Genomic DNA, 25,463 nt, shown 5'->3' with positions numbered 1-25,463 from the left:
GTATTGGAAGTACTCCATCCAGAAGTTTAAAATATGCTCTATGCATTTTTCAATGCATATGACCTCAAACTGGTTATCTCCCCCCCCCCTCTCTCTCTCTCTCTCTCTCTCTCTCTCTCTCACACACACACACACACACACACACACACACACACACACACACACACTTTTACAGTCATCCAAAATTGTTTCAAAGGCCCTGTTTCATAAATGAGTTTATTTACCTAGACTTCAATTCAAGGAGTAAATGAGGAAAAGCGCTCATAAGAGATTAGTGGTGTCATTCATCACTTGAAACTTTTCTGTGAACATGGTGAGGTCATATTTCCGTAGTTACTTGATGAAACAGAGACTGGCGCCGTCACCAACTGTGAGGAAGGACAGATTGATCCGTTGGTCGTCTCGCAGTTTCTCATTCAGCCGCCTCACAATAAGAGTTTTGGCCTCATGGTTGTTGGAGTCGAGAACTTTGCCCTCGAGTAGCGTGTTGTCGAAGCAGATGATGCCGCCTCGCCGCACCAGCACCAGACACTGCTCGTAGTATCGGTCGTAATTAGGCTTGTCAGCATCAATGAAGGCGAAGTCGAAGGTACCAGCCTGACCATCGTCAATAAATGTTTGGAGCGTGTCGACTGCCGGGGCCAAATGCAAGATGATCTTGTGACTCACACCCGCATCAGCCCAGAACTTCTTCCCTAAAGGGAAAAAAGAAATGATCACAAGAGTTCGTCAGACTGGTTATTCTAGGAACGACTATAGAATATCCGTGTTTTGGTAGTTTGTGTGGTCCTGTACATGTATAGATACAGTTCATATAATTTACAATATGCCTGATACTGTTCATACTATTTTAGACTTTTCTGGTTACGAGTAGATAACTAGACTGCAAGCAGTTTGCTACTTCTGGAAAGTATCAAAAATGACAAAAGGGAAGTTCCTTTACCAATGCTGGTGAATTCATCGCTGGTGTCGAGTGCATGAACTTCGCCATCTGAGGGCAGTGCCAGGGCAGCAGACAGGGCGCTTGCTCCTGTGAACACTCCCACATCCAGCACCTGAAGCACCACAACTCCGTCTTCAGCCTTCATTATAATAACACAATTTATTCATTTGTTATACTAACAAAATATAGGTGCTAATTATATCAGTCGTCTCACCTACCTTTATAGCACGATGCCAGTTTTTCCAAGTAGTCCCTTTTTTTTATAAGAAGCACATTTTAACAATCAGGTTCCTATGACCCACTCTCAGCTAAGCAAAATTACAGAGTGTTACTTGGAATGGAATACTTTATGTTTTGAATAAACTGTACCCAATCTGTCTTCTTGGAGTTGGTGAAGGTTTTCCTCATTTTGTCTGGTTTTGCTTTTATTGTGTGTGGCATGATGATAGGGTGCGGGTAAGGGGATGGGTCTATTGTGATGTGGCAGGGGCAAACCAGCTCTGCTGTCAGGCCCTGCTGCGGATGTCACTGATTGCACTGCGCATTTGACCCTTGTGCGGTGTGGTGCGGTGAGGATCTGTCCCTTCTCCCCTCTGGGGCTAAGATGCGAATGAATGTGTTTGAATGGATGAGTAAATGGGGAGTGTGTCGTCCTGTCTCGGCTACTTCCCTTTCTTTGGGGGAAGCAGCCTAGGTATATAGATAGATTGATAGATAGATGATGATAGGGAGGTGGTATAGTAAGAGATCATGTACTATTTTCCAGGAAGTTTGCATGGCAACCGTAAGGGAACAGAGTGTTATGTCAGGGGATGAGGCTCTGATAGCGTTTCTGTGGAGGTCTTGTTGGAGTCTGGTGATTGTTTAGATTCTGTTCAAGGTGTCCAACAACAAGGACCCCTTGGCTGTCTCGTGTCAGAGTGATCAGCCATAAAGGGTGTTTGGCAGTTTAATTACCTGCTATCATCCCTCGACAACACTGTGGGGAGCGATCAGTAGTGCATAGATTGGAACATCTAGATGATAAGTGGAAGAACCCTAGTTGAGCTTTCTGTTCTGTCATGTTCCTAGACAAGCTAGGTTAACTGCGATTCCTGTTCACCTGGTAGTATTCTAGGGATCCTGGATGTAAAGCTATTTCGTCCGGTCATATTATAGGGGAAGAATGTGACTGAGTTAAGGATGTATTGTCTTCCTTATCGCTTTCAGTTTGATGCTGTATTTTCAGTTTATTCTTGATGAGGTCACATAACCTTATTCAAATTAGGCGAGTCGCATGTTTGGAAAGTGTTACTGAGAGGTTTATATAATACTTCAGTTCCTATACTGAATAATATTAACTGACTGCAGATCATAAGGGGTAATGAACCTGTAATTTATGGATATAAATCGAAGCCTTCTTCCTTAAACTGTGTCAGTCTATCGATCTATTGCCAGACGCCTCAATCTCGTACAGGGAGGCCACAAACAAATAGCCTCCATGTCGCCCTGTCCTCTGCCATTTCACTGCCCTACTCCCAGCTCACACCACCCCTGTCTCATACCTTTCCACTCCATCCCTCCACCTCATCCTTGGCCCATCCCTCCCTCTACCCCCCTCCATCTCTCTCACATACACTCTCCTCGCCAGTCTCTTGCTCTTCATCCTCTCCACATGGCCAACCCACTCAGTGTGTTTCTCCTAACTCTTCCTATCACATCCACATCCACACCACAACGCTCCTTCACTTCATTTGTCAGTCTGTCTCTCCATGTGAGTCCACAGGCTCCTCTCAAATAACTCATTTCCACTGAACTCACTCTTGACTTGTGTCCTTCCAACAAGGTCCAAGCTTCACTTCCATACCTTAGAGTTGGTATCACAATACTGTCATGCAGTAACGTTTTCACTTCCATGCTCACTTCCCTGCTTCTTATCACTGCTTTCAAAGAACCAGCAACCTTTCTTCCTTGCTGTACCCTTTCAAGCACTTCACGCTCTAAACCTCTATCCTTACTCATCACAGTACCCAAGTACTTAAATGCACACACATTTTCCATTTCCTCTCATCCAACCTTATTGTACATTCAGTGACTTCATTTCTCTCGAAGACCATAAGCTGTGTCAAGGCCCGAATTCTGTGTGGCTTCGGAGGCTTTGGAGTGCAGCTTCCTTCGTGATGTATTTCGCATGTAACACACTAGGTTTCTCTTGTATATTGCTTTTATTTTTCAACATGGATATGGTTTGCATCAGGCTATCTACATATTGCAAGACACCCCAATTCCGTAAGGGGTGGCTACAAACAAATCGCCTCCATGTCGCCTATTTCCCGCCAGTCCACTGCCCTGCTCCCAGCTCACAACCCCCTCTCTCATATACCTCTCCACTCCATCCCATCGTCTCATCCTTGGCCTCCCCCTCTCTCTTCCCCCCTCCCTTCCACCTCACTCATATACACTCTCCTCGCCAGTCTCTCACTCTCCATCCTCTCCACATGGCCAAACCACTTCAGTGTGTTTCTCCTAACGCTTCCTATCACATCCACATCCACACCACAACGCTCCTTCACTTCCTCATTTGTCAGTCTGTCTCTCAATGTTACTCCACAGGCTCCTTTCATATAACTCATTTCCACTGCTCTCACTCTTGACTTGTGTCCTTCCAACAAGATCCAAGTTTCACTTCCATAAGTTACAGTTGGTATCACAATACTATCATGTAGTAACTTTTTCATTTCCATGCTCACTTCCCTGTTTCTTATCACCGCATTCAAGGAACCAGCAACCTTTCTTCCTTGTTGTACCCTTTTAACCCCTTAACCGCGGTGCGTCACTTTCGTGACGCTTGGGAGCAAGGGATCATACCGAGGGGCGTCACTTTTGTAATTCTGTGTTATTTTGAATTCACCCGGGCTTCCAAGTGGGGGCTTGTATCATCTGTCAGTACTGCCAATGTCCAACACTAGTCAGCACTCCTAATCTCATCTGTACTCCCATCCATTGTTGACAATTTAGCCATTTCTCCCCGTTCTTGACTCCCCTCCCTACCCCCCCTCCATTACCCTATCCTCTCGCCTGCCCGGCCGTGCTACGCTAAGTAAATCTTCCCTGGAATTTTTTACTGATTTCATCCATTGAAATAAGCCCTATGTCCTATTCTTATACCAAATAATATATACAAGAAAGAAATAAGGTAAGTGAGAGTGCCATACACCTGGAATTGGCTAATTATCACCTGACAACACCTCACGTGCACTCGTTCGCTAATTTTCGCTGTTTTTTTCCCCTTGAAATATGCCGTATAATCTATTTTCGTAATAAATATACATGTAAGGAGGGAAGGGAGAAGCCTAAGTGATATTTACATTCACCTGGAACTACCTAATTTATAATGTATTGTCTAGATTTCCTGCCAATCATATCAGTGCTAGACCGAGTTGTTTCAAGATCGAACATTGGTAGCTCTGAATATATATCTCCTAAGTAGGCCTCTAATCTATTTTCGTAATAAATATACATGTAAGGAGGGAAGGGAGAAGCCTAAGTGATATTTACATTCACCTGGAACTACCAAATTTATAATGTATTGTCTAGATTTCCTGCCAATCATATCAGTGCTAGACTTAGCTGTTTCAAGAACCAATATTGGTAACTCTGAATAACCCCTAAAGCAGGCCTCCACGCTGGCCCTCCGTTATCAGTTTACTCTCATCTTCCGAAGCGAGGATACGTATTTTTCTTCTTGCTGACTTCAAGGCCTTTTTTCACCCCCATGCAAATGGCCCTGTGACCTTTACTCCCTACTAAACCTCGTGTGGAAAGAGATAAAGGGCTGACAATTGATAAAAGAGTGACTACGATCTTTCTATTGAGTAAAACAGTGCAAGTGGAATTGTAAATAATGTGTAAATAATGTGTAAACAGCAAGTGAAAGTAATGAATGTAAATATACGTGAACAATGGAAAATAGTTTTATAAGTTATTTCAAGTGACAGTGCACAACACAGTGTAAATAAAATAGAAATGTAAATAACGTAAATAAAATAGAGAACGTAAATAGAAATGTAAATGAGTAGTATTATAAGAATACGAGTATATACCCTAGGAGTAATGAAAGTGAAAGTTTCACTCTAGCATGTCTGAATGCTATGAGTTATGAGAGTGAAGATGAAAGTGACATTCACTCTCAATGCCAGTATACAGGACGAGAAAGTGAATGCTACGTATTTTACTGAAAGAAATTGAATCCCTACAGTGACAATAAACTAATACTACTGAAGGAAACTTATGGATAAAGACTGTAGATATATATAAGTTTTATATAGTAATAGAAATATAAAGTGTGAGGGGTTTTATGAATAATGAATGATAGAGTAACAAAAGCGAACTAGTGCCAGTGCGACGATCAGACGCGCTCATAATTTACATTGCTTTCACAGTGTTTTTTTTTTGAGTATGGATCCCAAACTACTTGAAAATTGTAGAATAGTGTTTATAGTGTTTGTATCTGGCTGTGGTAATCATATTACGGGTTGTCGGGAAGTGTAAAGTGGAGACTTCGTTACCCTACTTCATAGGTCTCCACAAGTCCTACGGTAACAGACGAAGGCTCAACAATCATTCCAGGAGAAAGCTGAAGGTATGTGCCATAAGCATATGTAATTTTATTATTCTAGGACTAATAACTGATTTTTGGCAAATATTTTTTGAGAGTCTGTCGGAGCCCAAATAACCCCGCGGCACACGCAAGTCATTGGTAAACAAGCCCGCAGTGTAGGGGTTAAGCACTTCACCCTCCAAACTTCCATCCTTACTCATCACAATACCCAAGAACTTAAACGCACTCACATTTTCCATTTCCTCCTCATCCAACCTCACTGTACACTCACTGACTTCGCTTCTCTCGAAGACGATAACTTTACTCTTCGCTACATTCACCTTTAGATTCCGTTTTTTACACACTCTCCCAGATTCATCCACCAAGCCTTGCAGCTCCCCTTCGTCTTCACTTGACAACACAGTATCATCTGCAAACAACAGAACAGGGAGTTTCTAAACACTGTCCTGTCTCATTAGGGCCACTCCAACATCCACTGCCCAACCTTGTATCTCTTTTATAACCTCATCCATATACAGATTGACTAACCATGGAGACATGACACATCCCTGTTTCAATCTAACCTTCAAGTAGAAAAATTCACCCTGTTCGCTATCAACACGCACTGCAGACTTAGCACCCTCATACATACTCTTCAAAGCATTCAGCAACTTCCATCTGCTCCATATGTTCTTAATACCTTCCACAATCCTTGTCTATCCACCCTCTCATATGCTTTCTACAAATTCATGAAGGTAGCTTACAACTTCTTTCCCTTCTCTAGAAACTTTTCCACTAAAGATCTAAGAAGTATATCTGATCTACACAACCTCTTCCCTTCATAAAACCTCCCTGTTCTTCTCCAATTAAAATTCTTCTGCTATTTCCCTAACTCTGCCAATAATTATCCTACCATATACTTTTTTCTATTACTCTAAAACAAATGCCCCTATGATTACCATACACTTCTTTTTCCCCTTTCCCTTTGTGCAAGGAAATAATTATACCTGACTTCCAATCCTCAGGGACTCTACCTTCCTCCCAGGCCAATCTGCTCATCTTTCACTTCCATTCTACTACTATCTCTCCCTCATGCTTCCACATTCCACACACTCCATCAATTCCTGGGGCTTTCCCCATTTTGACGTTCTTTTTATTGCTTCCATAACTTTCATCCTGCTGATTTCTTCCTTTCATCTCACATCCCTCCATCTCGCAGCTATTACCCAGCCACTTATACTCGCATTACTTTCATTCTCTTTGTTCAACAATTCCTTAAAGTGTTCTCTCCATCTGCTTACTTTTTCTCCCTTCTCCATTAATAATCTACCATTTTTATCTTTCATTCCACGAATAACTTCATTGCCACCTTCTCTAACTCTCTTTACCTCTTTCCAGAACATTTTCTTACATTCTCTCCACTTTACACTCAAATTCCTTCCAAATTCCTCATCAGCTCTCTTCTTACTTTCCCTTACTTATCTTTTCACCTCTTCCTCTCTATATATAACATATAACTCTTCTGTCTCTCAACTTCTTCCACGCCCCTGTTCCTTATCCACTCGCTGTATGCTTTCTTCTTTTGTGCCACAGCCTGTCTCACCTCTTCATTCCACCATGCTGTTCCTTGCACCTCCTTTTGTCTTCTCTTCACCCCACACACCACCTCACATGCTGCACAGATTTCTTCTGTGATATCTTGCATACACCTTCCACGTCTCCCATCTGTTCCAGTCCATATTTACCGATTTGCTCCTCCACTTCTCCCTTATATTCTGCCTTTTTCTCATTCTCTTGTAACCTTTCCACCCTCCTTGCATATACTGCTTCCTCTTGTCCTTCCTTTCTTCTATTTATATTTCACTTGGACCTTGATTCTTACCACCACCAAGTGGTGGTCAGAAAGTCCACTCCCCCAACCTCTATATGCTCTTGCATCCATTACACACTTTCACATCCTTTCAGCCACACACACATAATCAGTCATTGCCTTCCGTTCGTTCAGTTCACCACCCACCCTTCTCATCACTTGCCACGTATACCTATGGATCATTTTGTGCCTGAAGAGGGTATTGGCTATCACCAATCCTTTCCCCGCACAAATTTCCACTAAAGCACTGCCATTCTCATCTATCAGCAGGCACACCTCACTCACCAACTACTTCATCCACCTTCACATTCCCTACTTTACCATTCATATCGCCAGTCAAAAACACTCATTCCTTTCAAACTTTTCCATGCATGCTTCCACATTTGTCCAGAACTCTTCTCTCACTCTGCATGCACGATCTTGGGTTGACGCATACATGCACACAATTGCCCACATTTGTAGTCCAACATTTAATCTTACCCACACAATCCTTGACCCAACTGGTCCATACTCTCTTATATTCTCCTTCCATCTGTGGCTCACAACAATACACACTCCTTCCTTTGCCCTCTCAAGCTCACTACTCCAGCACATATATCCCATCCATACTCCCATTCTCTCATACTCTCACCTCTCTATTTAGTTTCAGTTAATCCACATACATCCACTTTCGCACCCTCAAGTACCTGGACAATCTGTCTTTCACCTCATCATTTGCACCCCTTACATTCCACGTCGCAATCCGTATCGTTTCCCTAGTTCGGGCCTTAGTCGTCACCTTTTGGTCAGTCCTGGTTCGAGGCTTCGTGTTCTTATTTTTAGTTAGTTGTTTTCCGGGGAGCGGCACTAACCCTCCACCAACCCACTTGTTGCCATGTAGGGAACACGTGTTGGTTGGTTATAAGGTTACCACCCAGCATTGTAAATGCCTTCCTGGTTTGCAGGAAATCATTTGGCTTGCCACTTACTGTAGTGTAGAGCTACCGTAAAAACACAGTACCACTACAGTACACTAAGTGGGTGGATGATGGGCGTCTCCACCTACAACATGATGGGCGCCTCCACCTACCACAAAAATAATATTAAGGTGTATTGTACAGAATAAATCGCTAAGGAAGATGGGTAAAAAATAAAATCATCAAGGACTCTTAGAATACGACCTTCATCCCCTTCACCCGGACGACATGGGCTAATTTATACTCAGTTATTACTACCACCAGACGATAACATGCAACTTTGGAGAGATTTTTTGAACCAGAGAAGTTTATCCCCCTCGCCCCTTTTATTGCAATACGGCTGCCTTGAGCTGAATAAAATCGCCAGGTGGTATCAAGAAGGACATAACAGTATTCTGGGTCAAACGCTTCATTTGTTGGCCAACCGAATCAGGGCCGATGATGCAGCGGTGTGTCATTTCTTTTATTTCATTATTTTCATCCTAGAGAATGAAATTTTTATTATCTTTATCTTATTTCATATAGTTTGGTATCATATTATGATACAGCAAATAAGCACGAATAATGGGTGTATAATTATACATCGTATACTTTGCACGCATACTTTTTTTTATTATTTATGCTTTTTTTGGTCAATTATCGTCACAAAAACCTGAAATTCTTACGGGAAGTGTAAAATTAGTTCTAGTTTGTCACTGCATCATCAAATATCGAATAATCAAATACTGAATCAATATATTTTTTTATGTGTAAATGCACATCTTACATTGGGTCATGTCTCATCATTTTGTAGCTATTTTCCCTTGCTCAGATTTTTATGATATATACCTTATTTCATAATTATATGATATACACCTTATTTCATATATTTTGAGATCATGATACTGTAAGTAACAAAAATCTTTGGGGTGTAACTTTGCATCGTATATTTTTTAAGCTTACGTTGTTTTTATTTATTTATTTATTTTTGTCAAATATAATCAAAGACCTGAAAATTTTATGGGAAGTGTGAAATTAACTGTATCTGGTCACTGTATCATCAAATATTGAGTAATTTCTTTTGATGTGTGAATGCACATCGTATTTTCTTATGCATTTGCATTATTTTTTTCAACTCAGATGTTTTCCGGTTATTTATGGTCAAAATTGGATAAATTTATCTAATATGCATGATACATTATACGCTGCTATCACAACAAAAATAGTAAATACACAATGTTACGTGTGTAAGAATGTACTGTATATATATATTTTTGTGTATATTATGCGTGTATATATACAGTAGTGCGTGCGTGTCCCTGGGCGTGTGTGTATGTGCGTTGATGCTGTGTACGCCGGCATGTACGAACATGCAATCACTCATGTTGTTGCCTGTTTAGTGCATACACCTAGTTTTAGTTAAATCTGTTTGCTCTATCGATGCGGGTGTGACTAAAATTGTGTTTAATATCAGTGACTATTGGTGGAGCTTAAACTGGCGACATAAAGATTTGTATTCACCAGCGATATTTATAATGTTTGGAGTATGGGGGAGAGATTAATTTGCCTAGCTCTTTTCTGTATATTTCTCGTCCGGCCTCTAGCTGGGTGTTGAAGTGTACACGCAGCTGGAGGTATTATAAAGCAGAGAATTTTGAATGGAGCGAGAGTTTTGTGGGATTGGCATCGAGAGAGGGAGTGTTTGGACTGGAGGTCAGAGAGGGAGGAGAAACAGAATTTTGTGTTGTATATATTTCTGAACATCTTTTCACTTCGTGTCAGCATCCAGTCGCAAGTATTATTATTATTATTATTAGAGGCAATTATAGAATGCATTTAGTTATCTCTTTTTGTATGATTTTATTTCTTTTGTCTGGCAAGTTTGTTCCCAGACTTTAGTGTGATTATTCAGGGCATTATCAGGTTGCTTGTTTTTCTCATTCTTTTGTGTTCCATTCTCTCATTGTAAATATTGTAAATATCATTAGCTTGTATTGTATTAGGTATTTTTCGCCGTGTTTATTTTGCCCTTGCTTACGTCAGCTAATATTATTTACTTTCGGACTTGTGTTGGGAGACTGGAGTTATTTTTTTCATTGTTTTTCATCACTTAACTCTTTGTTCAGTTCCCTTTTCACTTTGTTTTTCTCAGTTCTTACGCAGTCAGATTTTATCTTGTGTTGCCTACTCCCATCTCGTAACATATAAATTGGCTTTACCTCGCCAGGATAATACCCTGTTATTTTTATTATTATTGTGTCATTGTGGTAGTGTGTCATCATGGAGGGTAGGACTAGTGATGTTACTGTGGCGCCTCTACATATAGTAAGTCAGCAAGATGTAGTTGACCTCATCAACTCAGGACCAATGAAGGATAAGGTTAGGAGGTTGCAGAGGCAGGAGTTAACCTTAGTCGCTCAAGCTCTTGATATTCAGAATGAGTCAGGTAATGCCTTCCCGTTAACTAATCTAATCTGTCACCGACTGTTTGGCACAGACCCATACGAAGTCCCAGGATCCTTGCCAGACCTTGAATTAGTTTCGAGATCAGTTCATTCATCCCATGATAGTTTAGCTGAGGTCACTGTCATCCACAAGAAAGACTCTATTGATGCAGAGCAGGCTAAGCGCGATCATGAGTATAGGATGTTACAGCTTCAGCTACAGCTTCAAAGGGAGAAGAAGGAGGAGGGGAATAGTAAACTACAGGAGTAGAAAATAAAACTGGAGCAGATGAAGCTTAGCTATGAAATGCGGATGAATTGCCCAAGTGTCCCAACCAATTTCCCCCATTCTTTTTCAGAATTTAGAGCAGTTGACCCCACTAAATTATTTCCCCCATTCGATGAGCGCTTAGTCCTGGAGTTCTTTGACCGATTTGAGAAGATTGCTACGGGTAACAAGTGGCCCAGAGACAGCTGGTCATCTTCAATTCAGACAGTAATCAAGGGTAAAACACTGAAGGCCTATGACAGTATTAGCCACCAAGAATCACAGGATTACGAGGTACTAAAGAAAGCCATACTACGTGCAGACGAGATGAGACCTGAAACTTACAGGCAGAAATTTAGGAACTGTAGGAAGAGCCCTCATGACACTTTTGTAGATTTCAGTAGGCAGATGACTGATGCATTTAATCAGTGGATGCTAAGTGAGGATGTCTCAGAATCTTATGTTAAGCTTAAGGAACTTGTTATCCTCGAGAACTTCTTTGATATGATTGATACAGATTTAAGAACGTACCTCGTTGATAAGAAAGTTAAGAATGCTGCTGAAGCTGCAGTTTATGTAGATGATAATTTATTGTTTAAGAACTTGAATAAGGGTAAGGAAGCTCCTAGAAGTGTTCCTCAGAAGTGTTACCTCTCTCAGCTACCCAAACAACCATCTCAGAAGCCCAGCTCTACGAATTACTCCATGCTCAAACCTGATATACCTCACATTTCCCCAAAATCTACACGCCGCCCATTTACTTGCTCATATTGCAAGTGCCAGGTCACACTATAGATAGATGTTGGCGAAAGTCAGGTGTTGTGAAGCCAGTGAGATTTGTTTCTCGTGAAGCTCCCGTGGTTACCTCTTCACTTGGTTCCCCTGTTGTTAGTCAGGGAAAATCTGATGTTTTACCCTCTTCTAGGGTTGATGTTGTTCCAGAAGGTGGGAAGAGTGTTGGAGCCCACTGTTTCAGGAGGTGTGGCACAGACAGTGACGAGCAGTGTTGCCCCAGCTTCTTCATATGCCCCCTATCTGTATTCTGGTTCAGTGAAAGTTAATGGCGTGCAGGATCCGGTATGCATTCTTCGTGACACTGGTCCTTCGATTTCTTTGTGGGCAAGGCCAAATAATGAAGTTCTTGATGTTGCACGAGGAGAGTTTGTTCTGATTAGGGGAGTAACAGGTGCAAAGACTGTGCTGCTAGTTTCTTGTGAGGTTAAATGTCATTTGTTTGATGAATTGGCACGATTGGATGATGTGGATTATTTACTAGAGAGTGGTGTTGATTTAATGCCTTGCAATGACCTACTTAGAGGTGAGATTACCACTCCAGTTTTGTCAGAGGTGCCAGTGCCCAAACTTCCTCTGCAGGTTGATCCCAGTGATGCAGAGGTATTCCCAGTTTGTGCAGTGACTAGGTCCACGTCACATGCAGAGAGGAGTCGACAGGAGAAGGCCGCTTGTAGCGTGCTCAGCGTTACTGTACCAGAGGCAACAGTTAGTCCTACGTCTGAGGACATGAAACATTCGGACAATGAGATGTCTTTGGCAGATACGTTTATGGCTTCTTTGGAAGATATTCCACTTGTTCTATTGGAGAATGTAAACATTGAGAAATTAAAGGAGTTGCAGTGTGGAGATCAGGAGATTCAGAGGTTGAAGTTGTGTGTAGTGGATGATTTTGAGAAGGAGAAGGGTTGATATTTTTATGTGAAAGATGAGATTTTGTGGAGACGGTGGAGACCTCCACATGTGAATGTAGATGATGAGATGTGGGACTACCATCAGATCGTAATACCTAATGTGTGCAGGCAGGAGTTAATTCAACTAGCCCATTCTACTTCATTTGCAGGTCACATGGGTGGTAAGGAAGACCATGGAGAGGCTGCGTGTGGAATTCTACTGGCCTTGCATGGCAGTGGATGTGGCTAAGTTTGTCAAACGTTGTCATATCTGTCAAGTAGTGGGTGACCAAATCAGTCTGCCCCAAAAGCCCAGCTTGTTCCCATTCCTGCCACTGATCCCCCTTTCTCCACGTTAATTATTGACGTGGTGGGACCTTTGCCTCCAATTTCTAGCGGTAACTCATATTTGCTCACCATCATTGACCCTTCCCTGAGGTACCCTGAGGCAATACCTCTACATTCTATCAAAGCTAAGGCAATGGTTAGAGTTTTGCTACATTTCTTTACAAAGTTTGGTTTGCCCTGTGAGGTTCAGTCAGATAGAGAGTCTAATTTCCTTTCCAGCATCTTCCAGCAGTCATTAACTCAACTTGGCATCACACACATCAAGAGCAGTGCCTACCATCCGGAGACGCAAGGTGCCTTGGAGCATTACCACCAGTTGCTCAAGAATATGCTCCTCAAGTACTGTCTGGAGCACTCTAAGGACTGGGACTGTGGTGTGTCGTTCCTCCTGTTAGCTACGAGAGAAGTACACCAGGAGAGTCTGGGTTTCTCTCCTACTGCGCTCGTGTTTGCCCATCGAGTTCGGGGTCCTCTGAGCTTGGTTAAGGAGACCTGGAGCAGTAACCTCGCTGAGACCAAGACCTTACTCCGTTACGTGCAGGACTTCAAGACCCGTATGAGTGAGACTCTGGAGCTGGCCAGGGAAAATCTCAAGCAGGCATAGGAAAACATGAAGGTGTGGTACGAGTGAAAGGCCAGGCTGAATGAGTTTAAGGTCGGCGACAAGGTTTTGGTGTTACTGCCACTGCAGGGTCAGCCGCTGCCCACGATGTTTGGTGGTCCTTACCGTGTAGTGTGGCATATTGGAGACACTGACTACCTGGTGGAGATCCCCAACAGAAAGAAGAAGCACCAACTGTGCCATTTGAACATGTTGAAGCCGTACCATCGTGCACCAGATTCTCCGTCTCCCTTACACCTTGTCTCCGCCACTGCTGCTGCTGCTGAGGATGGTGATGATAGCGGCTTGTTTGAGGTGGACTGCGAATTTCCAGATTGTAGCTGGATGAAGAATGATGAGGTGGAGTCCACTCTCAGCTCCAAGTTAGCATATCTGCCTCGAGACTGAGCATCACAGTTGGGTGTCTTCTTGTCAGCTTACAAGGAAGTGTTCAGCAGTACCCCTGGGAAGACCGATTGAACTCAGCATGACGTGGATGTGGGTGACACCGTTTCTGTGAAGTTGTCTCCTTAGCGAATCAGTCCTCAGCGTGTTGGCGTGATGCATCAGGAGCTCAGTTATATGTTGGACCTCGGGCTTATATCCTCCTGTGTTAGTCCCTGGAGTTCCCCTGTGACACTGCAGCCTAAATCAGATGACATCGCAAGATTTGCATAGACTACAGATGGGCGAATGCGCAAACCAAGACTGATACGTACCCATTGCCCCAGCTTGAGGACTGCATCTATCGCATCGGCTCATCTAGTTATATCACCATGTTAGATCTCAAGAAAGGCTTCTAGCAAGTGCCTTTGACTGAACGGACTAAGGAAGTCTCGTGTTTTGTGGCAGATGGACAAACATAATTGTGTAATGTGATGCCATGTGGTATGAATAATGCCCCAGCAATGTTCCAACGATTAATGAACCTGGTTGTCAGTGGTATGAAACATTGTGTGGGGGAGGCGTGGCTCAATCGGTAGAGAGGTGGCCCGCCGTGCTAACGGACCCAGGTTCAAATCCCCGGTGGAGCAAGGAACAGTTTAAGGATCTGAATTTCATTAAATCAGGCTTTACTGATCTACAAGAAGACCCGCCGACATGTCGTAAAAATTCCCCCGCTAATACCAATACACCAGTCCTGTATGAGACAGCCCTAGCATGTATTCAATATGGACGGTGGGTGTTAACGCCGAAATGGTGACATGTAGAGGTGTATGGTATGTAGGAGGACTGTTGGGCCTTGATAGCAGGCTGTGAAGCCTATGCTCAGAGTCGGACACATAAAAAAAAATGCTTGGATGATGTAGAGTTTACTGATGACTGGAAAAGCCACTTAAGAGAACTAGGTGTTTTGCTGTCCGGGCTTTCCGAGGCTTGCCTTGTAGTAAATTTAAAGAAGTGCAAATTTGTTTGTGCACAAGTTCAATACCTTGGTTATGTGGTTGGTATGGTTGTGTAGGCCCCCTTGACTCTAAGGTAGAGGCAATAAAGAGTTTTAAGGCACCACAAAACAGGTACGAGCTTCGGAGATTCCATGGCAGTATTGGTTACTACTGTCGTTTTTTGAAGAACTTTGCAACAATAGTGGCCCCTCTCATTGAACTGCGTAAGAAAGATAGATAATACGTCTGGACTGATGTGTGTCATGATAGTTTTGATGCAGCCAAGGAGATCTTATGTAATTATCCAGTTATGGTTGCACCAAACTTTAATAAGACATTTAAACTTGCTGTAGATGCTAGTAATGTGGGTGCAGGAGCTGTGTTAATGCAGGATGACGATCATGGCATAGAGCATCCTGTTTGTTATTTCAGTAAGAAGTTATCTGTTCCTCAGCATAATTATTCTGTTATCGAAATGGAACTATTAGCCTTGATCCTCGCCCTGCAGCACTTTTCTGTGTATGTCCCTGCATTTGGACCTACTGTCATTGTATATGCTGATCATCACCCACTCAAATTTCTGAATAATTTGAAGATGAAGAAGCAGCGACTGCACAGTTGGAGTTTGTTCCTTCAGCAGTTTCATTTGGATGTTAGACATATTAAGGGTGCTGACAATATCACCGGTGAATGTTTGTCGCGTTCTGAAGAACGAATTTTCCTAAGGGAAAATTCTTTCTTAGGTGTGGGTGTGTTACATGTGTAAGAATGTATATATATTTTTGTGTATATTGTGCTTGTATGTATAGTGTGTGCGTGTCGTTGGGCGTGTGTGTATGTGCGTCGATGCTGTGTACGCCAGCATCTACGCACATGCACTCACTCATGTTGTTGCCTGTTTAGTGTGTACACATTTATAAAGTCTTAGTTAATTCTGTTTGCTCTATCGATGCGGGTGTGACTAAAATTGTTTTTAATATCAGTGACTTTTGGTGGTGCTTAAACTGGTGACATAAGATTTGTATTCACCTGCGATCTTTATAATGTTTGGAGTATGGGGGAGAGATTAATTTGCCTAGCTCTTTTCTGTATATTTCTCGACTGGTCTCCGGCTGCATGTTGACGCATGCATACAGCCGGAGCATATATAAGGTGGAGAATTTTGATTGGAGCGAGGGGGTGGACGATGGTGTAACAGTAGCACATTCGCCTCGCAAGCGAGAGTTCCCGGGTTCGATTCCCGGGTCGACGACGAGACCTTTAGGTACGGTCTCCTTTGCCCTAGCCTGTTCGTACCTAGAACTAAAAATAGGTACCCGGATGTAAAATCGACGGTTGCGTGTCGTATTCTGGGGGAATGTTTGGGAGCTTACTTTCCTTGTCTGTTCACCACCATTGGAGCAAGAGTTTTGTGGGATTGGCGTCGAGAGAGGGAGTGTTTGGACTGGAGATCAGACAGGGAGGAGAAGCGGTATTTTGTGTTGTACATATTTCTGAACATCTTTTCACTTCGTATCAGCATCCTGTCGCAAGTATTATTATTACTGAATTATAATTATAATTATTATTATTATTTGAGGCAATTATAGAATGCACTTTATTTATCTCTTTTTGTATGATATTATTTCTTTTGTCTGGCAAGTTTGTTCCCAGACTTTAGTGTGATTATTCAGGGCATTATCAGGTTGCATGTTTTTCTTATTCTTTTGTGTTCCATTATCTCATTGTAAATATTGTAAATATTTTTAGCTTGTACTGTATTAGGCATTTTTCATTGTGTTTATTTTGCCCTTGCTTACGTCAGCTAATTTTATTTACTTTCGGACCTGTGTTACGAGATTGGAGTTAATTTTTTTAAATTGTTTTTCATCACTTAAGTCTTTGTTCAGTTCCCTTTTCACTTTGTTTTTCTCAGTTCTTACGCAGTCAGATTTTGTTACCTTGTGTTGCCTACTCCCATCTCGTAACAACATATATGAAAAAGGGTGCTACACAATGTCAAGCAAAACAGTGTGAAAACATTATGGGCAGAGCATGAACGGTAAATGTGCAGAGCCCCCAAAGGCAACACTGCCTCATTTCGTTGGCAACTCACCCCTGGCCCAGGAACGGCGTAGGAAAGTTACGTATGGCTGGCCCGGGAAAGTGTTAAAAAAATACTGTACGTCATCAGACTGAAGAGGCTCTGGCTGACCTTCTTTGCCCCGATGACTTGCATGAGGTTGGCGTTGAGCTGCAGCAGTTCCGGTGCTCCCAGACACTCGGCCAGAGGGTGCTTCAGGGTCTCCTCCATCAGACGCTTCTGTACCTCCGTCTGCCTGAGAGAGAGAGAGAGAGAATTAGCTTTGTAAATAGTTGATTCGACTGACTGGTATACTTGGTTAGTTAAATATCTACAATATATACGAGGAATGAAAGCGACAAGGTGAGTGAATGAGTATGTATGCGAGTGCGAGGCTCAGAAGGAAACGACTTGTGAGACTGTGACAGTGACAGTGAGTATAAGTGATAATGCAGAAATTACAGTGTCAGTGTATTTGACAGAGTGACCCGACTGGGTGTGTAGAAGGAGACTAAGTAGGGAACTGCATATGTGAAATAGTTTGGGTAAGAAAATTACCGAGGGAGAATGAACATGTAAGCAAGTGGGTAAGATAACGGTTGAGTAGTTATGTGAGATACTGCCCGCAGCCAGTGACAAAGAGAGTGAATGTATTTCTGTTATCTTGCTGAATATAAGGGTAATAGTCACTAAATAAAAGTGAGAGTAGCAGTTTGCTTATGAGTAAAGTGAATAAAGTTACGGTAAAGCAAAAAGAGTGGAGGGAATACTGAGTGAGATAGTGGTTGAATGAGTGATTGTGAAAGTAAAAGAAATGCAAAGGAGAGCTATTTGTTTGTTTGTTTCGAAGTTGCTTGTTTTGGGGAAAATTATACCTAACAAAACTATTACAGGCAACAGTATGAATTAAATACAAAGAGCAAAAAGCAGGGAGGCAACCCCTCCCCCCTTTGCCTGTACAACCCTCTAACCGAAGCCGGCAGGAAACAGTACGAAGAACGAGCATGCAGCATGGAAAAGCTGTCATGGAAATTTCATATAGAAGAAAGAATAAATATATTCTACACAAACTCAAAAGGGAAAACAACAAAGTGAACAATAGCGGTTGTGTCCTCCAGGTTTTAAGCAAGAAAAAGAAAAAAGAAATGAATATACTTAATATAGATGTATAAATAATTCAGAAATGAATTATTCAGAAGTGAACATATTTAGCTGGGGTCTAAATAGAAATGCTTATCCAAAGGATTTTCAAAAATTAATAATATATCAGAGCTTACTACATTGGAGGACAATTTATTCCACATATAACACAGTGGCGTATATACGGGGGGGGGGCCACTCGGCCATGGCCCCCCCCTTTTGTTCCAGTAGGCCTACATATCTGCAGATCTAAATACATATACAAGTAATCAATGAATTCAGCCGTAAAAATAGGCTGCTTGATTTCAAATGATCAACTTTCACACGACTTTAGTAAGCTCTCTCTCTCTCTCTCTCTCTCTCTCTCTCTCTCTCAACTTCATTCATGCGAGTTATAGTTTAATTTGCTCAATGTTTCTTATATAGTACTCTCTCTCTCTCTAAGTCATTAATGCGAGTTTTAGTTTAATTTTTTTAAATGTTTCATATAAAAATGAACATTGCAGCTTCCAGGAATGTAGGAATCAACAATTGCATATGATCTACTAGTTTTTTTTTTTTTTAATACATACCGGGTACTGTAGAATTCCCTATTCAAATGTTTTTCAAACAGCTCATTTTTGTTTCAGCCAAGATACTTAAACTTCTTTATATTGTTTTGCCACTGAATATCAAATAAGTGCAATGTATCCCTTCTGAGGCCTCAAAATGCCCCTAATAGTGCTTGATTTCCAAAAAAATTCCTGGGGCGGCTTACACAGCCCCCCCCCAGACCCCCCAGCTGTAGAGGCTCTCTTCGCTCGCTCCCCTCCCCTTAACAAAATTCTGGATTCACCCCTGTGGCCCCCCCCTTTCCACGGACCTATATACGCCACTGATATAACACCTCTTCTGAAGAAGAAAGCTATTGAGTGAGAGAAACAAAGGAAATGAGTGTGGTATTTAGAGTTGTTCAGAAAGTAAATGAGGATTAATTGGGACTGATGGAAACAGTGGTTGGAAAAATGAAAGTAAATGAGTGAGTGACTGCGAGAGTGGCTGAAAAAGTTAGTGAGAGTGGCTGGGAAAAAAAAAAAAAAAAAAAAAAAAAAAAGGAAGAACGAGGGCCTATGAGTGTCAAAGCGTTGAGAACGTTGGTGAATAAAAATTAATGAATGAAAGTGGGTGACTTTTAAAAGTAAGTGAAGGACTAAGTGAATGAGATGAATTCAGTCAATGAGTAACTGATTCAAAATTAATGGGAAGAAATGAGTGAATGAAAAAGAACGAGTGGCTGAATAACAGAGTAAGAGAAAAAGTAATTATATATATATATATATATATATATATATATATATATATATATATATATATATATATATATATATATACAGTATATATATATATATATATATATATATATATATATATATATATATATATATATATATATATTGTTGGAAGGACAGAAGTCAAGAGTGAGAGCAGTGGAAATGAGTTATTTAAGAGGAGTCTGTGGAGTCACGTGGAGAGACAGGCTGACGAATGAAGATATAAAGGAGCGTTGTGGTGTGGATGTGGATGTGATAGGAAGCGTTATGAGGAACACACTGAGGTGGTTTGGCCATGTGGAGAGGATGGAGGGTGAAAGACTGACGAAGAGAGTGTATGTGAGTGAGGTGGAGGGGGGAAGAGGGAGGGGGAGGCCGAGGATGAGATGGAAGGATGGGGTGGAGAGGTATATGAGAGAGGGGGGTGTGAGTTGGGAGCAGGGCAGTGAAATGGCGGGGGACAGGGCGACTTGGAGGCGATTTGTTTGTGGCCACCCCAAACGGGATTGAGGCGTCTGGCAATAGATAGATAGATAGGTATATATATATAATATATATATATATATTTCATTCATTCATTGCCAGACGCCATGTATCCCAAATAGGGTGGCCAAGGGCTTAGAGTTAATTGTTTTACAGGGAGGGGCACTAATCCTCCACCAACCCCACTTGACATGTAGGGATGTCAACGGCATCTGGTGTTCCCAGGCGGTCACCCATCCAAGTACTAACCAGACCCAACGTTGCTTAACTTCGCTGATCGGACGGGAAGAACGTGGTGTATATATATATATATATATATATATATATATATATATATATATATATATATATATATATATATATATATATATATACACAGTACCTCGCGTCCAGCACGGTAATATTGTCATGCATGGGTCACGTGTTGGACCAAAAACGTGTTGGGCTAAGAGCTTATGGAGAAAAATGAATTATGTCAGCAACCCTCGGAAAAGTCACCCTAAATACCTACCACCAGAAAGACCTTTCCAGTTCAATGTATATTCCTCCAGCTTGTTTCAGTATTTTTCAGACTATATTCAGTTCGGTAAATCACGTTTTCTTACTGAAAGATTTCCTCCCTGTTAGTATCGTCTCGTTCTAAAGCTGTACCTACAATTGTTTCCAGCACAATGGACGAAACTCATCGTACTCAAATGTGGACTTCGTTTCCCAACTTCCCAACTGAAGATTAGGTTAGGTTACATTATTAGGTGCAGTTAAGCTAGGTTAGGCCAGGTTTAAACACTTAGATTAGAACAGTGTCTTCTGCCGTTACGTTAACGAATCAAAGAGTCGTCGCACCAGAACAGCTAAAAACAGTAGGGAAAGATTTAACAAGAAATGTTTATTTACCAACCCAGAAATAATCAGAAAAATATAACAGACTATCAGGATGAATTGATTTGGTAAGGTGCTTTTAATGCTTACAGCAAAGCGTATGTTTACCCCCCTCAAATCCTCAATGTTCGTGAGTTCAGACATTTGTGTGCTCCCGTGGCAGACCTTGAAACCATTTTTTCAAAGTTATCAAGTCAGTTTCTTTTTCTTACAGATTTGAAAAGACTCGTCTGGTACATCTGGCTTTTTGCCCTCCTCACTAAACCCATCTTGTGATTTGCTATGATTCGTGAAAGAAAATTAGGGGGCATGTTACATTAGAATTTAAACATAAAGTTAGGGTGCATGTTACTTTAGCATTTAAACATATCAGCGAAAACATCTGGGATGAAAGGACCGCCGAGCTGTTTGGGATGGTTGAGTAGGGTCGTGTACACATACCAGTGACCGTTCCCTTCCCATAATTGTTCGCAGTTTTTATGGCTCTCCCTAACTTAACGTTACTGACACCGGTACAGTAAAGCATTGTTCAAGGCTAGCAGCCATAAGGGGTTGATGGAATACATTATTGTTTGTATCAATACTCTTTCACACATACATGAACGAACAAAAGAATGTGAAATAAATGTACACTTAACTGTAAGGAGCAGAAATAACTGTATGCTCTGTCGGTCCGAAATGTGTTGGGAAGCGACATCGAACAAAGAATGTGGAACTGAATGCCACCTTACGAGAACACTTGAGATGAAAGTATTTTTTCTTATTAGTAAACATAATTGTTCCATTTCGTCCCCTATAATTGTGAAACTCGTAAATTTTCGTCCAAGCATACACCCTAATAACCTTACCAATTCAATTCATATTCTCTAGTTTGTTTGCTGTATTTTTCTAGTTTGTTTTCTTATTATCATAACGTTCCTTAAGCCTTACCTACGATTGTTTCCGGCATAATGGAAGAAACTTACTCATAATTAGGGTGCATGTTACATTAGCATTTAAACATATCGGCGAAAACATCTGAAATGAAGTGGCAGGCCGCCTGACTGTTTGAGATGGTAGAGGAGGGTCGTGAAAACATACCAGTGACCTTCGTCCCCTTCCCATAATTGTTGGCAGTATTTTATAGCTCTCCCTAACCCAACATCCCTGACACCGGTACAGTAAACCATTGTTTGAGGCTGAGGCTGACAGCTATGATGGGGTTAATGGAATGCATTATTGTTTGTATTAATACTCTCATACATACAGTACACTTAAGAACAAACAAAAGAGTGAACAGTAAATGTAAGAGGAAGAAATAACAATGCTCTGTCGGTCCGAAATGTGTTGGGAGGCGCGATACCTAACGAAGAATGCAGAACTGAATGCTAACTTACGAGAACACATGAGATGAGTATTTTTTGTTTTGTTTTTTTCAGATTAGCAGGCATTCTTGTTTCATTTCGTTCCCTAAAACTAGGAAACCCATTACTTTTCGTCTTAGCATACAGCCTAAAGACTTCACCAATTCACTTCATATTCCTCCAGTTTGTTTTCTGTGTTTTTCTGTTTTGAGGGTAGTAAATTACCATCTCTTGCTGAAAGATTTTCTCTTTTATCACGTTCTTTAAGCCGTACCTACGATTGCTTTGGGCATAATGGAAGAAACTCATCGTACACAAAAGTGGATTTAGTTTCCCAATTTCCCAACTAGAGCCCAGGTTAGGCCTTGGCAATGTCAACTTTCCTCTCCCCTTTCTTCTTCCTCTCGATGCTTTCTAGCTTGGTGGCCTGAGGGAGGTGTCGACGCTTCTTGGGGTTCTCAGAAGGCTTCCTAGGCATCGTGAGCAGGGTAAAATGCAGTAACAAGGGCAGAAAATGCAGCAAGAAGAAAGCACCTTCCAATGCAATTATATGACTGAGTGGCGCTGTGGCGGGAGAAATTTAAACAAAACATCACGTGACACCAGAAGCGTTTTTAATTGGGCGGCATCACGATCACGTCACGATAGCGGGAGGGGAAGGCTACTTGATCAGAAGTTTTCATTGGCTATCATCATGGGAATGTCCAGTATGACCGTGTTGGACCGGGGGTGATCGTGCTAGAGTGAACTCTACGGATTTCGCCCACTTCTCGGAGCTTTGTGCGTGTTATGCTAACACTCGTGTTGCAGTAATTAAATCGTATTAAATAATACTAATTAATTGCTCTCCGTGCTGGACCCGAATCGTGCTGGACTAACGCGTGTTGGACGCGAGGGTACTATATATATATATATATATATATATATATATACACAAGGTGTCCGATATGTCTGGGCCCATAGGGATTTCTGATATTTTTTTATTATGTTGTAGGTAACCCATGTCATTGACTAGAGAGGAGAGAGTTCAAGTTATTTGCTGGTCGTAACCCGCAGTCACCAGGAAGTGGCTGAAGAATGATTATGTAATGAGTTTTTAGACTGTTTTGTAATTTTATTAATTTTTCCCTATGGGTCCAGACTTATGGGACACCCTGTATATATATATATATATATATATATATATATATATATATATATATATATATATATATATATATATATATATTGCTACATAGCCTATGATTTCATCATCCTTTGTATAATTCTAACGTACAGTATGCTGCATGTTTGACCACGATTCGCCTCGTGGCTTCCATAGTGACCAGGCTTGTGTGTCCTACCTCACTCCCCCCTTCTCCCCTTTATAGTAGAGTAAGTCGTTCTTTCTGTTGTTCAGAGCAGGATTATCAACTCTTTGTCCCCTATGGCTTCATTTGCGCGTCCTTACAAGTTGTATCAAGCTCTGCCGGCCCCTATATAATGAGCTCAGTCTCTGCATTAATTGCCACTTAGATCTACTCCTCATTTTGTTCACATCTCTGTCCTCCCCTGTGTAGTGTATTTTTGTGAGTGGTCAGGAAGTCTCCAGCCATCTAGCTGCTGTATAAATTGAGTATAAGTGTTGTTACCATTTTTCTTGTACTGTATGGCCTAAGGCGTTAATTCGTAGGCCTGGTAAGGTTTTTGTGATTCATGAAGAGTTTTTAATGTCAGCCATTATTAACAATATTTTGTATCTGTAATAATATATCTTGCTTTAACTGAGCATTATCCGGTTTTCTCATTTATCAGGGCTGACTTAGATGAATTTGCTCTTGCTAAATTCATGTTAACAGAGGCTATTGCAGTTAACCGTATATGTAACCTGTTTTGCCATTATCCTTATGAGTCCTGAATATTTAGTTGTTAGAGCATTAAACTTTAACTTGTAATTTTACCTCTTTTGTTTTGAACCTGGAAATTTGCGGGACAGTAGTGATTTTAGTATTCTCACTTAAAGTGTTCATTATCTCTCTCTGTTCCGTAACAATTTATATATATGAGAAAGAACACACATTACACTTGCAACAGTATGTGGAAAATTATTAATGCTCCGGACGGAAATCAAGCCCAGAAATTACATATATCCGTGTATATAGAAGAGCCACATTGTTTTTTTTTTTTATTATTTGTTTGTTTGTCCTTCAATCACAGCCAAACCAAGGGCCAGAGACCCAATGACCCATATGTATTCTGAATCAGGGTGGCTCAAGGATGGTTTTACGGGGTCAAAATTCAGTTCTGGACCATTTGTGGTCACCGGTAGTGTTCGCTGGATACCTCTGCAGCCCAGTTTTTGGCATTGAGACTCACATGACCTCCACTTCTGACACTGACTATGAGGTTGACCTCCGAGGCCATTTGAGGTCACTGGTCGGAAGTTATTTGAGGTCAATGGTAATACACGCTTGAATACTCACGTGACCTCCAGTTTGGACACAGGCTATGAGAGGTTGGCTTCTGAGGTCATTTGAGGTCACCGGTTGGAGGTCATTTGTCACTGGTAATACACGCTTGAAAGACTGGACCCAGCAGCCCACTTCTTGGCATAAAGACTCACATGACCTCCAGTTACAACATAGGTTATGTGAGGTTGACCTGCGAGGTAATTTGAGGTCACCAGTAATAGTAAACAAATGCGCGCAAATACTGTGCGTCAGTCTGCAAAATCTGAAATAGAAAATTCCTTGACCTCATAATCCCTCTTCAAAAGCATGAGTTACTTTTTTTTTAATGCATGGAAGAAGGAACCAAAGGCCAGGAGCCCATAAACCGTTCCTTCCAAGAAAAAAAAAACAAGAACAATACAAAAGAGAGCCAAATTCAAGATCCGTTCATTTCGAGATGCCTAGACACAGATTTTGAAAGACTGGAGATCATAGGAAGTAGGAAATACAGACAGAGGGAGACAGTTCCAGAGTTGACCTATTACATAAATGAAGGACTGGGAGTAACGGTTAACTCTTGCATTAAATAGTTGGACATAAAAGGGATGAGAGTTTGTTTCTAAACGGGTGTTACGTGCCCGTCGTAGAGGTGGAGAGATGGAAGCATACAGTTCAGAGGAGCAGCAAACATTGAAGTAACGATAGAAAAGAGATAAAGATGGAACAGTGCCGCAAAGAGACGAGTGCCACTAAGAGACA

The 25,463-nt window shown here is 41.5% G+C and overlaps 1 protein-coding gene across 1 annotated transcript; it reads right to left on the bottom strand.

The window, feature by feature from the left end:
- Positions 1-333: 333 nt before the first annotated feature.
- On the bottom strand, positions 334-24,678 carry LOC145397681 (putative caffeoyl-CoA O-methyltransferase 2). The gene is made up of 4 exons (XM_080270719.1): positions 24,598-24,678; positions 17,253-17,426; positions 944-1,055; positions 334-695 (listed from the first exon to the last, which is right to left on the bottom strand). The coding sequence occupies exons 1-4, from the start codon at positions 24,676-24,678 to the stop codon at positions 334-336; spliced, it is 729 nt and encodes a 242-aa protein (XP_080126845.1).
- Positions 24,679-25,463: the final 785 nt, after the last annotated feature.

Source organism: Coenobita brevimanus, chromosome 42, assembly GCF_032717465.1.
Source record: "Coenobita brevimanus isolate Jiangsu-jjx chromosome 42, ASM3271746v2, whole genome shotgun sequence".
In the NCBI taxonomy this organism is placed as follows: Eukaryota; Metazoa; Arthropoda; class Malacostraca; order Decapoda; family Coenobitidae; genus Coenobita; species Coenobita brevimanus.
This window is presented reverse-complemented; position numbering and strand designations above follow the sequence as displayed.